Raw genomic sequence first — 15,312 nt, forward strand, 5'->3', positions numbered from 1 at the left:
GACTCTTTACTAAATGGCAAGTAAAGTCAATGTAATTTCACTTTGTTTAAAAAAAATCACTGATCTTACTTGCCAGAATTAAAAGTTTTGGTTATAATCTGATTTTTTATCTTACCCTGTAGCAACTAGGAAATTTGGTAACTTGAGTATTGACACTAATTTTATATAATATGTCTTGGCAAGTTAAGTTTATAGTTTCATCATAGGCTTTGAACTATGCATTTCTATGGATTTTACTGAGCTAAAAAGCTATTTGAATAATGTTAGTCTTTATTTTTCTTTTCTATTGAATTTGAAGTCATGCCACTAAAATTCAGAATTTATATTTGTTCTTCCTGATTATTGTTGTTCAGTCACTCAGTCGTGTCCAACTCTTTGCAACCCCATGGACTGCAGCACACAAGGCTTCCCTGTCCTTCACCATCTCATGTTCAAGCTCATGTCCATTGAGTCTGTGATGCCAGCCAGCCATCTCATCCTCTGTCATCCCGTTCTCCTCCTGCCTTCAATCATTCTCAGAATCCAATGGGTCCAATCCAAAGAGTCTTTTCCAATGAGTTGGTTCTTTGCATCAGTGGCTAAAGTATTGGAGGTTCAGCTTCAACATCAGTCCTTCCAGTGCATATTCAGGATTGATTTCCTTTAGAATTGACTGGTTTGATCTCCTTGCTGTCCAAAGGACTCTCAGAAGTCTTCTTCAGCACCACAGTTTGAAGGCATCAGTTTTGCAGTGCTCAGCCTTTTTTATTGTCCAGCTCTCATATCTGTACATGACTATTGGAAAAATAATAGCTTTGTCTATATGGATGTTTGTAGGCAAAGTAATGTCTGTTTTAAATATGCGGTCTAGGTTTGTCATTGCTTTTCTTCCAAGGAGCAAGTGTCTTTTAATTTCATGGCTGCAGTCACCATCCACAGTGATTTTGGAGCCCAAGAAAATAAAGTCTGTCACTGTTTCCAGTATTTCCCCATCTATTTGCCATGAAATGATGGGACCAGATGCCATGATCTTAGTTTTGTGTATGTTGAATTTTAAGCCAACTTTTTCATTCTCATCTGTCACCTTCATCAAGAGGCTTTTTAGTTCCTCTTCGCTTTCTGTCATTAGGATGGTATCATCTGCGTATCTGAGGTCATTGATATTTCTCCCCACAGTCTCGATTCCAGGTTGTGATTCATCTACCCCAGCATTTCAGGTGGTGTACTCTATATTCCCCAGTGGCTCAGACAGTAAAGGATTTGCCTGCAATTCAGGAGACCTAAGTTCGATCTCTGGGTCAGGAAGATCCCCTGGAGAAAGAAATGGTAACCCACTCCAGTATTCTTGCCTGGAACAATCGCATGGATGGAGGAGCCTAGCAGGCTACAGTCCATGGGGTTACAAAGAGTTGGACATGACTGAGCGACTAATATACTTCTGCATATAAGTTAAATATAAGTTAAATGAGGTTGACAATATACAACCTTGACATACTCCTTGCCCAATTTTGAACTAGTCCATTGTTCCATGTCCAGATCTAACTGTTGCTTCTTGACCTGAATACAGATTTTGCAGAAGGCAGATAAGATGGTCTGGTATTCTCATCTCTTTAAGAATTTTCTGTAGTTTGCTGTGATGTACATAGTCAAAGGCTTTAACATAGTCAATGAAGCAGAAGTAGATGTTTTTCTAGAATACTCTAGCTTTTTCTATGATCCAGTGGATGTTGGCAATTTGATCTCTGGTTCCTCTGCTTTTTCTAAATTCAGCTTTTACTTTTGCAAATACTTGATTCGCAGACTGTTGAAGTCTAGCTAGAAGGGTTTTAAGCATTACTTTGCTAGCATTTGAAATGAGTGCAATTGTATGGTAGTTTGAACATTCTTTGGCATTGCCCTTCTTGGGATTGGAATGAAAACTGACCTTTTTTGCAGTACTGTGGCCACTGCTGAAGTTTTCCTAATTTTCTGGCATATTGAGGGCCACACTTTCACAGCATCATCTTTTAGGATTTGAAATAGCTCAGCTGGAATTCCATCACCTCCACTAGCTTTGTTCATAGTGATGCTTCCTAAAGCCCACTTGATTTCACATTCCAGGGTGTCTGGTTCTAGGTGAGTGATCACACCATCATGGTTATCCGAGTCATTAAGATCTTTTTTGTATAATTCTTCTGTGTATTATTGCCACCTCTTCTTAATATCTTCTGCTTCTGTCAGGTCCTTTTTTGTGCCCATCTCTGCATGAAATGTTCCCTAGGTATCTCTAATTTTCTATGAGAGATCCCTAGTCTTTGCTATTCTATTGTTTTCCTCTGTTCCATTGCATTGTTCACTCAAAAAGGCTTTCTCATCTCTCCTTGCTCTTCTCTGGAACTCTGCATTCAGATGGTATATCTTTCCTTTTCTCCTTTGCCTTTGTCTTCTCTTTTCTTCTCAGCTATTTGTAAGGCCTCCTCAGACCACCATGTTGCCTTTTTGCATTTCCTTTTCTTGGGGGTGTTTTTGATCACTGCCTCCTGTATAGTGTGACAAACATCTGTCCATATTTCTGTTCATATTTCTTCACTCTATCAGATCTAATCCCTTGAATCTATTTGTCACCACCACTGTATAAGTGTAAGGGATTTGATATTGGTCATGCCTGAATGACACTTAGTAATGTCACTGCTGCTGCTGCTAAGTCGCTTCAGTCATGTCCGACTCTGTGCGACCCCACAGACGGCAGCCCACCAGGCTCCGCTGTCCCTGGGCAAGAACACTGGAGTGGGTTGCTATTTCCTTCTCCAGTGCATGAAAGTGAAAAGTGAAAGTGAGGTCACTGAGTCGTGTCCAACTCTCAGCGACCCCATGGACTGCAGCCCACCAGGCTCCTCCATCCATGGGATTTTCCAGGCAAGAGTACTGGAGTGGGGTGCCATCGCCTTCTGCGTCCTAATAGCTACTAGTAATTAAATGCTTAATATGCACAAGGCAGTGCTTCTTATTTAATGCTTTTCATTTTATGATTTACTCCTCAAAACGAAGTGGTGAGTTCGGTATTAGTATTATCACTGTTCTACAAATGATTCTTAGTGAGGTTAAGCAACTTGCCCAAGTTCAAATACCTTTTCATTGTAAAACCAAAATATGAACCTTGTGTTTTTTCTGAGGAGTCCTTGAACCTAAGATGTTGAGATCACATGTAATTCTCATTGACTGTACTATAAACAGTACTTTGGCCACCTGATGCGAAGAGCTGACTCATTGGAAAAGACCCTGATGCTGGGAAAGATTGAGGGCAGGAGGAGAAGGGGGCAGCCGAGGATGAGATGGTTAGGTAGCATCACCGACTCAATGGACATGAGTTTGAGCAGCTCCGGGAGGTAGTGAAGGACTGGGAACCTGGTGTGCTGCAGTCCATGGGGTTGCTAAGAGTTGGAGATGACATAGAGACTGAACAGTGACAGGACTGTAACAATACTGGAATAGTCTGTTTTTTGCACTGATGTTTATTATCATTTTATGAGGAGCTGAGCCTAAAAATTATCTTAATTGTTAACCTGTTTTGCAGAATTCTTTGTCTAGTAACTTTACTCACTGAAGTGATTTTTCTCTTGCATTTTAATATTACTGAAATCAGGATGTATGTTACAATGGAATTTTTGAGAATTCTAAATTTAGTAGCTAACATTGTTTGAATGTTAATAAAAGCTTGACCACTCTCCAGTGTAGGAGAAATTTTCTTAACTTCCTCCCCTTCATTTCGATCATCCATTATTAAGAATCAACCAGATCTCAAATTCCTCATCGTAACTAAACCCAGGGGAGAAAAATCTAATATCTTAGAGGAAACAGAATAGGAATTAAGCTTTGCCTGTGATATCCCCATTTCTTCTTTCAGAATGCTTCTCATTGGAGTGGTATCCAAAGGCTAGCTTTTGTCTCACCAAAATCAATAAAAGGAAAATATGATTTCTAGTAGGCTATTTATTACAAGCAAATATGTCGTAACACATCACTTCGGCACTTCCTTGCAGTTTTTTTTAATCCAGAAGAAATTCTCTGTAATGGTCTTAAAGCTTTTAGGTTTTACCATTTCTCTTTTTAAAAAAATTTATTTATTTTTGTCTGCACTGGGTCTTCGTTGATGCGTGCACATTTCTCTAGTTGCGGAGAGCAGGGACTACTCTTTGTTGAGGTGCACGGACTTCTCATCACTGTGGCTTCTCTTGTTGCAGAGGACGGGCTCAATACTTGTGGGACATGGGCTTAGTTGCTCCACAGCATGTGGGATCTTCTCAGACCAGGAATTGAACCCGTGTCCTCTGCACTGGCAGGCAGATTCTTTGCCACTGAGCCATCAGGGAAGCCCTGAGTTTTTAAATCTTAATAACAGTTATGACATCATGTATATGTATATATGTATCATAGAATCATTAAACCTGGCTAAGAAATGAAAGTCTTATTCCAATATATATATTAATTGCAGGTTAGGGTTGTTTAATTACCGAATAACATTTCCCTCTACACTATTTAACATATCGGGAGAAGTGTGAAAATAAAAAATTGAGGGAGGCCTCTGTACCTTGTAACCTAATGATTTAATACTAGAGCTCAGAACTAACAAAGAAAAGGCATCCTGAGTCAAGTGAGTCAATGTATTGTGACATTAAAGCCCTTGGTTAGGATTTTTGGCATGCAAATATGCTTAGATGACAGGGGATGAGATAGTTAGATGGCATCACCAACTCAATGGACACGAGTTTGAGCAAGCTCCGGGAGATGATGAAGGACAGGGAATCCTGGTGTGCTGCAGCCCATGCGTGCATGCATGCAAAATCACTTCAGTTGTATCCAACTCTGCAGCTCCATGGACTGTAACCCTCCAGATTCTCTGTCCATGGGATTCTTCAGGCAAGAATACTGGAGCGAATTGCCACGCCCTTCTCCAGGGGATCTTCCCAACCTGGAAATCAAACTCGTGTCTGCCTGTGTCTCCTGCATCGCAGGCGAATTCTTTTCCCACTAAGTCACCTGGGAATCTGCAGTCCATGGGGTCGGAAAAAGTCAGATACAACTTAGGGACTGAACAACAACCAAGGCACCTTATCCCAGTGGCTCAAACTCCTGGGAACCCTTTGGTTTATCTGTTACGATTCTTCATATTGGCACTTTGACTTTGTCATATATCTAGCAAAATACATCTAGACATATATAAATAAACATAAACATATTCATTGTTGGCTAAATGTCCAAGTCATCAACAGGATATTTTCAAAATCCAGACACATTTGATTAACTAGCCACATCTAATGTTATGTCAGCATTCACACATAGCTGTTTCTACTTAAATATCTAACCAGATGAGATTTTAACAGTTTTATGATTGGACTACACAATGGACAGGGACTTGGAAATACGGGATTTTTGTACACCAGAACTGTTTTATCAGCCTAGTGTTGGGACACTATGTTGCTTAGAATATGGCCATTTCTCAGCCTTTAGCCTCCCTTTCTGTAGCATTTAGTACTAGTATCTCTTCTTTGTTGGGCTCTAGGACAGCCCTTTCTCTATCGTGATTTATCTTCTTCATCAGCTCTCACATCCTTTCCCAGTTGTTCAGAAACTAGGTTTCTTTTCCCCAGGATTTGATCCTTGGTGTTTTCTCTTTATGTGCTGTTTTAAATTCAGTGACCATCAGTAGGTTGGTGACACAAATCTACAACTCTGGCCTCAAGTTTTTCTTTGGGGTTCTAGCTTTCTGCTTATAGCTGTCTCATTACATCTCCATGTCAAGATCCAGGAGGCAGTAGTGATTTTACAAAACTGTGGGTATTCTGTTGGTGATGTTCTTAGCTAGAGCTGGTGGAAGAAGGCCCTTGAGTTTGTTACTTACATGCATATATAACGTCACATGCGTATGTACATGTATATTTGTTTGTTTTACCACATATTTTAAAGTGGAATTTGGTGATTAGAGAAAAAGTATTGTGATGTAAATATTTTCTTGAAAATTTTCTTTGTATTTGGGGACTGTGGTAAGTCAATTGCAATAAGGAAGTTGTACTATGAGGTAGCCCTTCTTATTTCATTTTTGTCCTCTTTCCTTTCCTTTCCATTCCCTTGGAAGAGAAAATAGCTCAGGAAACTGGCTTACAATCAGTAGTCTGGGAACTTCCGGTTTCTTTACCAGAATCTCCCTGGATGATGCAGTTTCTGACGCAAGCGGCATTGTTCTGGGATAGGAGTTTTTAATATAATGGTTGTCAGGCCAAGTGGCTAAGGTTGCTAACTGCAGGTATTATCCTTTGCAGAAATTCAGTTGGGAATTCTTTACTGCCAACTTTTATGTTCATCTTTTTAAAAAAAATTATTTTAATTGGAGGATAATTACTTTACAATATTGTGATAGCTTTTGTGATTCTTTCAGTCTAAATCCCATTCCCTCCCACCTCCTCCAGCAAGTAAGGATGGACTACTTAGGAACTCTTACTTCTGAAGATTTTATAATCTTTTGTAATCAATATATTCTTTAGAGAAGTGTCCTCTCTCTTAGTCCAGAACCTCTATTTCTTGTCATGCCTACCTGGGTTGTAAGTTAATATTCTGTAACTTATTAGGGACGTTTTTAGAGTCTCTTTTTTTCTTTAGATCAATTTTAATTTATATGGGAATTAAAGGGAATTACAATTAAAGTTATATTTAGACTAAGTTTTCTTTTTAAGCTAAACTACCTCCATGCCAAATAAAATAGTCAAGTATCATTGTTTTATGTTTATTTCTTCCTGCCCTTAATAATGTGCTTCCCTGGTGGCTCAGTGGTACAGAATCTGCCTGCAATGCAGGAGACACGGGTTCTATCCCTGGGTGAGGAAGATCCCCTGGAGAAGGAAATGGCAATCCATTCCAGTGTTCTTGCCTGGGAAATCCCATGAACCGAGGAGCCTGGTGGGCTACAGTGCATGGAGTCACAAAAAGAGTCGGACACAACTTAGCGACTAAACAACAACCCTTACTAATAGTCTTAAAAAAAATTTACTGATATTCTTAATAAACCCTGTTCTTATTACCTAGACTAAATAATCTTTACATGAAATAGTATAGGTTGAGATAATTATAGAAATGACAAAGATGAGAAGAAGAATGGAAGTGTGAGAACATTCCTTTAGACTTAGGTTAGTGTTTATGTACAGCGTCAAATTCTTATCAGGAAGCCTCCAGAAATATTCTTTTAAAAAGACAACCAGGAGGAAAAGTTGTAGTTCTTCTTGCTTACAGAACTGAAAAAAATGTTAAAGTACCTTTTGTTTTCTACTTTTGGACCTTGTTTGTACTAACTGATAGTACTTCAGTTGTAGTTTTTTCGAGATATCTGTTATTACAGAAATAATTGAATGGGGAATATTTATGTTAAACATAAATAAATAAAGATCTTGATTTGATCATGATCAAAGGTTAGACACAGACCAGTAGAGCAGTAATCAGGACCCAGATATTTTGGATGGGGAAAGGTGAAGAAGGAACTTTCTTTCTAGGAAAAGTAAATATAGTATTTATATTATAATATTTATAATAGTGACATTTTTCTAGCTTCCATTTTTTAAGTCTGTAAAATAGAAATAATATCCTCATAGATATTTTTAGAATTAAAGAATAATATAAGTGAACAGTTTAGAATAGTGCTTAGCATCTGCTAAGCCCTCAATAAATGTAGCTATTGCTATTATTATTTGGATTTTTAAAAAGAGAACCCATACTCAGGGACAGCTGATGGTAAATGCACCTGCAATTTAAGATTTAACAAAGTAGTTGACATTAGAAAATGTATCCAGTTCCACTTGTTTGCTGAATTTTGCCTTGGAAAAGTTAGTACAAGATTTAAATCCCTTATTCTGGTTTTATAGAATTAATAAACTTAATAACAATCTTACAAGTGAAATAACTACATCTAATCTTTTTATTTTTTCTTTGTTTCAGGTTTCCCCTCAAAAAACCTATAAGGTAAGTTGTTCAGTTGCACTTCATATGTTTAGGTTCAATGTTACTTAGAAGTGTTCCTTTGAAATTATGGTGTATTTTCGTGGTTTTAGAAAATGTGGATTTAAGTAGTTTAAAATTTCAAAATGTTTTACAAGTTTGAAATATAACAGGTGTTGCATATTTTTTCTGGAAGATGGCATTATTTTTATAACATTTCTAATGTTTGTAATATAAGCATTTTAAAAGTTTGTTCAAATTGATACTTAAGATCACTCCCTATGAAGAGATTTAATTTCAAAATCTTTTGTGACTGTTTTAAGTTGTGAGTAGCTTGGGGAGTGTAAATGGATTGCCAGTTTTGATGTGTTTTATAACTTGGGTGACTGTAACTGCCTTTAGTTAATGAACTTTGGCAAACTGAATTAGTTAGTTACCCTAAGAAAGTAAAGGAAAAAAAAATCCAAAATGTCCAGATATTTCTGTGTCTATATCTGTATCTTCATATTTATTCATTTCCTGGGATTAAGTGCCTCTTCCTGAGTACTTGTTCTTCAGCATCTCTTTTCTCTCTGATCTTAATTGTCATAAATATTATTTAAAATGTAGATAGTGTATCATTCCTAATTATTATGATACTTTTATCATGTTTTAGTGATGGCATAGTCCAAGGTACCAATGCTCATCTTGGCCTTTCAGTTAATTAGTAATGTATGTGTTACAGTAGTGGTCTTATTTGCTGCCCAGTCATTATCTGATCAAGTGTAATATGGTAGGGCATAGAAAAAACAATCATTCTAATGTCATCTGGGGCTTGCAAAAAATATGTCTGTGGCACGAACTGTAGGCAGGCTTTAAAAGAGCCTTGCCTAAGATTTTTTTTTTAAACTGTTCTCATCTATGCTGTATTTACACAGTGTTTTTGAACCTGACCATAGTAAACACAGGTTTGGGGACTATGTTTAATTACTTTTCAGTACTGTTTTTTTATCTGTTAAATTTGAATAATAGTGATGAACCTGTGAAAACCACTAAGAGATTTTAAGCAGTTATTTCTCAGAATAAAATACACCTTATTACTAAATGCTGTGCTGTGCTTAGTCACACAGTCTTGTCCACCTCTTTGTGACCCCATGAACTGTTGCCTGCCAGGCTCCTCTGTCCATGGGATTCTCCAGGCAAAACTACTCTAGTAGTCTTCCTCCAGGGGATCTTCCCAACCCAGGGTCGAACCTAGGTCTCCCACATTGCAGGCGGATTCTTTACTGATTGAGCCACCAGGGAAGCTCAAGAATAATGGAATGGGTAGCCTATCCCTTCTCCAGGGAGTCTTCCCTACCCAGGAGTCGAACTGGGGTCTCCTGCATTGCAGGCGGATTATTTACCAGCTGAGCTACCAGGGAAGCCCTTATTGGTAAATACTGCTCATTATTTTAAAACACTTTTTGTAACCAGTTAAATAGACTGTGTATTAAACATAGCACAGACTGAATTTTAAAACATTTTGAAAAGTATGAATTAGGTTTATGAGACCTAAGGTAAACTCATTTATTGGTTTCTCTTTGTAAGACGCACTTGGGATTTTTAAATTGTTTTTGTTACAGTGATTTTTTTTTTGTAGTAAATATGTAATTGCTTTTATTTAACTTAGGCATGGAAGTATTTTGAACCGAGAGTCACCAACAGATAAGAAGCAGAAAGTTGAGCGCAGTACATCACATGATTTTGACCCCACAGGTAACACACTTTGTTCTGCCAAAGAATACTGAGGCTGGTGAAGTTTCGAATAATACACCTTCAGCTACATGACTGCCTGCGACACCCAGGAGTAGCTGTTCGATCTATTTAAGACTTTCCTTCCTCTTCAGCTACATAGTATGAAACCTTTGTACTCAGAAGGAATACAGGCATTTTTAACTTTCAACACTATGGATTCTACTATGGAAGCATCATTGCAGACTGTGTTATATTTTTAAATAATAATGATAATAGAAATAGTTATATCATAATTGGTCAGACCAAGGACTTAGTAGCAAGGTAAATCCTAGGAATGAACAGTAGTATGTTTATGAAACCAACATTATAATCAAGGCTATAACAACTACATATTCTGTAGTCAATTAAAAATTCAGATATGATCACAGTAAATTGGAGAATTAGATAAAATAATTCAAAGTTAATGATTGTCTCACTTTAGAGTAAGTAGATGAATAGAAATCCCTTTTTCTTCAAAAAGTATTCTAAACTCAAGCTGTCTTTCAACTTCAGTAGCGTTGGTATTTCCTAGAATTTTCATGCTAGCATACTTTTGACTATTTATATTCTTAATTTTGTATATAGGTTGAACCCTTCTTGTAATATATAGGCTTTGGTTTTCCCTTGTAAACTCACTCAGTATTTAATTTATAAAAATTACTTGATAAATTTGCTTTTGTCATTTGAAATTTATTCTCTGTGCATATACTGTTTTGTTCACTTAGACATTCCCATGACAAAAGATAAAGTAAGCAAATACTAAGATCTCAGATACATAAATATAATGTATCTATTTTTAGATATTTTCACTTAGAAATAACTTTTAATAGAGTGTTTTTTGTATCCAAGATGTTTCATAGTTTAGTATAAACCACTAGGGCACTTTGAAAAACATAAATATTACCTGGTAAGGGAAGAATGGGAAGTGAACAGCTACTGAACCTTGGGTGGTAGGTTAAAAATGAAATCCTGGTCATCAATTTAGGAGGCTTTGGTGGTGGGAGTATGTAATATGTAACTTCTGGATCTCTATTAAGAAATAATTCTTTGTTTTTGACACCTCATTTTGATGTCATAGGACTCCAAGGCTTTCATTTATTGATTAGTTTTGTCTTGATAACTAGGGTCACAAAGTTTCTGTCCTGTACTCATCGAAGCCATTAAAGTCTTATTAGATTGACTTACTCTGTATGTTCATCTGTGATGTGCCCATCTCCAAAGACAGATTAGCAAAGTGGAACCCAGTGTTTCACAATGAGATTATTACAGCTTTTAGTGCTTTTGTCATCTCTACAATTGTCAGATAATATATTTTGTAGAATTGTCATGTGTTGTTTTGTTTGAACATATTTTTATTGCACTGTCTTTTCTTCGACAAATCTAAAATGTCATTACCTGTGCTGTTCGTGACTATTCTAAGGGCTGTCACCTGTGATGTTCATACTTTGTGTTTGCACGATTTAACTTGATCATGACTCATTCTTTTTTTTTTTTTTCCCCCATGAATTTTCCCCCTTACATTTGGTCTCCATATTTTCTATATCTCTCTCCTTTTCTCCCACTCTTGTGCAGATAGCTCCTCCAAGAAGACAAAGTCTAGTTCAGAGGAGAGTAGATCCGAGATATATGGTAAGCTAATGTAGCCAATTCAGCCTTGCACCTTTGGAGCTTGCTTCATGCTGTTTCATTTTTCTTTTTTTAACTGCAGTCTTCCTGTGTCTGCTCTGCATGGCATGACCTCCTGCAGGGAAAGGGAGCCTGGGGTTTTAATGTGGCTGTGATGTGGAAGCTTAAGATTGCTAGAAACTAACATTATAGAGGAAGAACAGGTACACTGCCCATCTTCTCTCGCATCTTGTTTATGTCAGGAAGGTGATCTCTAAGGTGTTTGGGTCGAGTTTCTCCAAATAACATGAATGAGCTTTGAATTCTTGGCGTTTTCTTCTCGTGTCCCATTGGCAGAGTTTGGGTCATGTGGAATTACATCATTCCTACCCGTCTTCTCCTCTCAGTCTAGTACCAGTGTAGTCTAGATGTGTTAGCAGCTCTTCAGAATTTTTATTTTATTTTTTATTGTTTCTTTCTTTTTAATTGCCTCATCATCTGGAAGTGCTGTTCTTGTATAATTTATCTACAACAGCAAAAATAACTTAAATGTTTTATTTTTGTAGATGAAGAATGTCTCTGCCTTTCATAAGTCTCCCCAAAGCTTATTCTGAATGGGAAAATTTCAAAATGGCACCTCTAAAAAATAATCTCCACAAAGAGCAGGTTTAACCTGAATGGTCAAGTCTTGAAGCAGCTGCTTGAAACACTAATATTTCCAGGCTGTATTCTGTCTTCCAAAGATAACGTAAACCCTGTTTGTGTAGTTCAGACATATTTTTCTTTTTCCTTTGCATAATTTTACCTGCCCTCTTTTCTTGTTTTGGCATCTAATTAGTGTTTTGAGAAAAGTGAATAAGAGAAGCACTGCCTGGAACCTAGACTTTTAAAATAATCTTTGAAAGACTAATAAGTTTTTCTTTTTTAAGAAGATTCGAAATTTGGCCTCAAAGAAAAACCAGGTCTTCTTCAATAGAGCCAAAATCTATCAAGTATAAGGTTCTCCAGGTGCAGCTGTTTCCTAGCTTGATTAATACATGAAAGGAAAAAATATGTAAAAATGCCCCCTTTCTCTTTTAAGACACTTGAACACATACTGTCAGATACTGTTTAGTATTATGAGGCCTGTGTTTGGTTATAAATCAGTTAATGCTTCTGTGTTAGGTACATACCCATAGTTCTTTGCTTGGGTTTATGTGACTAGTACATTTTCTGTGCAGTTTAAACCTTTTACATTAGTTCAGCAGGAAATGTGTACCATGCCATATGGCATGTCAGATTCATGTTTTTTTCTTCCTTCCAAAGTATTTGGCTCCTCATAATTTCTTGAGACTCTGTCTTTCTGTTCTATATAAAGAGCTTCCTATGGTTTATTCTCTCTTTAGGAATGTGAACACTCTCTTTATAGCACCATTCTTTTCCAGTAACCTTTGCAATGTTGTAATTTCATCTCCCCCTCATTTTCCTAGATCTGTGGTATGTATGCTGTTTGCTTTGGATGAGACTAACAATTTAGGAATCCATGGCTGGAAATAGTATACTAATATTTTTCTTACCAGCGATAGGAATACTAACACTAGTTCAGACATGCCATTGGCTTGGTAGTAATAGAAACATTTTAAGTGGTAATGGGGAAGTAAGGTGTGGCTTCTCTGTGTTTGTTTCTTGAGAACCCTTGAAATACCTTTTTTGGAAGGAACTAAGCCATGAGTTCTCAAAAAGCACTTTCGAGAGGGATGACTTGATCAGAACAGAGTTAGCATGCTAACTTAAATCTCGTTGACATTACAAATATTTTATCACCAGTGTGAATAGACTTCTTCAGACTCTGTGCAATTAGCATGGGTGAAAAGGAGTATCTGGAGAGTTTTGGAAAGTTTAGAAATACTGGAGTATGACTTGAGTAGAATCATAGCAACCGATGACATTGCTTTAGTGTAGGGTCTCTTAAGCAAGGAGATCCAACTAGTCCATCCTAAAGGAAGTCAGTCCTGAATATTCATTGGAAGGACTGATGCTGAAGCTGAAACTTAATACTTTGGCCACCTGATGCAAAGAACTGACTCATTTGAAAAGATCCTGATGCTGGGAAAGATTGAAGGCAGGAGGAGAAGGGGACAACAGAGGATGGGATGGTTGGATGGCATCACTGACACAATGGACATGAGTTTGAGTAAACCCTGGGAGTTGGTAATGGAGAGGGAGCCCTGGCGTGCTGCACTCCTTGAGGTCAGAAAGAGTCGGACATGACTGAGCGACTGAACTGAACTGAGGATCTCTTAACAAGCCTACTTTTAACTTTTGAGATTATCTTCTCTTGGGGTAAAATTTGTTAGCTGGATACTTCACACAGATACTCGTCATTCACTTACAAATTATTTATTTTAAATTTTCCTAGCCATTTTTAGAGCCATTTTGTGAGATGGATTTACTTTGCTCATTTTAAGAGGAAATCAAATGTTTGTTTTGTATTCACTTCTTTGTTAAGCTTCTGCCCAGTGCAGTAGGTCAATATTTGTTCCTTTTCCCCTTATTTTCCTCTCAGAACATTTTGGAGTCTTTTGACCATATACAGATATATTTTCTGATCTGCAATTTTAATGATATTTAATTTTATGTTTTCCTTACTGTAATGGAGAAATTTTGTGCTGTTTGAGGAATGTGAGAAATTTAGCAAGGGAATTTTGAGTTAAACTACAGCTTCTCCCTGATTTCTGTCTTGGTATCCTAAAAGGATCTCAGCTGATGATATTATGTATAAGAAAATAAGCTATGTCTTTTTGAATCTGTGTTAGTTCACTGGGACTTCTATAGCAAAATACTAGAGACTTGACTTAAACAAGAGTTTTATTTTCTCAGTTTGGAGACTAAAAATGTGAGATCAGGCTGCCAGCAGCTGCCAGCATTAGTCAGGTTCTGATGAGAGCTCTTCTCCTGGTTTAAAGATGGTCACCATCTTGCTTCGTGCTTGTGTGGTGTTTACCTTGGTGCAAGCGTGTGTAGAGGGGGAAAGAGAGAACAAGCTCTTTGGTATCTCGTAAGGATACTAATCCCAGCATGAGAGCCTCACTCTTAATGATCTTGAAAGTGAAAGTGAAGTCGCTCAGTCGTGTCCGACTCTTTGGGACCCCGTGGACTGTAGCCAACCAGGCTCCTCCGTCCATGGGAGTGTCCAGGCAAGAATACTGGAGTGGATTGCCATTTCCTTCTCCAGTGGATCTTATTGACCCAGGGATCGAACTTAGATCTCCTGCATTGCAGGCAGACGCTTTAACCTCTGAGTCACTGGGGAACTTAACCCTAATTCCTCCTCAAAGGACTCATTCATCTCCAAATCCTGTCATGTTGAGGGTTAGGACTCAGCATATGAATTTTGTGGGGTTGACACAGACATTTAGTCCATAACAGAAGCAAATTGTTACTACTTGAAATATCCTGATTTAGATATTTAGAGTGTAATTTTTTAACTTCATATTTTTTTTCCTGACTTCTCATATCTATAAAATGAGAAGTTCTTGGTTTGATTTTTACTCCCACCAAGTTATCATTCTCTCTGTTTTTTCTTCAACTTTGTAAAGAGCATTCTACACCATGAGGACCGTCTGTGTCCTCATAAGTCACTCACTGATTAACTTCTTAAATTCTGACTGCTGAACACATACTCTCTGGGAGGTAAATCAAAACAATCTAACTTGAGAATTTGTAAACTTTTTCTCAGTTCTCACCTTCCCCTTGAGATATTAGGCAGTGATGATACCCTATCTTTGGTGTATATAATATTAGCCTACCCTTTCCTTTTCTCTTTATGTTGGTTTTGTCTTTTCTGTATTTATTTTTCCTTCTTCTAAATTTAGGCATAACCCAAGTTTGTCCCTGGTCTTTTTCTGTTTCCAGTCTCATATTTATAACAATTCACTGCATACTTCCACTCTATCCTCCGAATCCAAATGACCAGTCTGGGATTTATCCGTGGTAACTATGGCTGGAGATTGATTTCCCTGTTTCTTCTAGTAG

The 15,312-nt window shown here is 37.4% G+C and overlaps 1 protein-coding gene across 4 annotated transcripts in view; it reads left to right on the forward strand.

Annotated features, from left to right (window-relative positions):
- ARHGEF12 (Rho guanine nucleotide exchange factor 12) overlaps positions 1-15,312 on the forward strand; it is a 158,176-nt gene that overhangs the window by 63,667 nt on the left and 79,197 nt on the right. For 2 of the 4 annotated variants that reach the window (XM_052652357.1, XM_052652358.1), the window contains exons 2-4: positions 7,939-7,962; positions 9,590-9,675; positions 11,266-11,322. In XM_052652357.1, coding sequence (XP_052508317.1) covers positions 7,939-7,962; positions 9,590-9,675; positions 11,266-11,322 — 167 coding nt within the window. The remainder of the gene's footprint in view (positions 1-7,938; positions 7,963-9,589; positions 9,676-11,265; positions 11,323-15,312) is intronic. The other 2 variants (XM_052652359.1, XM_052652360.1) reach the window with 1 other exon arrangement.

This window comes from Budorcas taxicolor, chromosome 15 (genome assembly GCF_023091745.1).
Source record: "Budorcas taxicolor isolate Tak-1 chromosome 15, Takin1.1, whole genome shotgun sequence".
Taxonomy (NCBI): Eukaryota; Metazoa; Chordata; class Mammalia; order Artiodactyla; family Bovidae; genus Budorcas; species Budorcas taxicolor.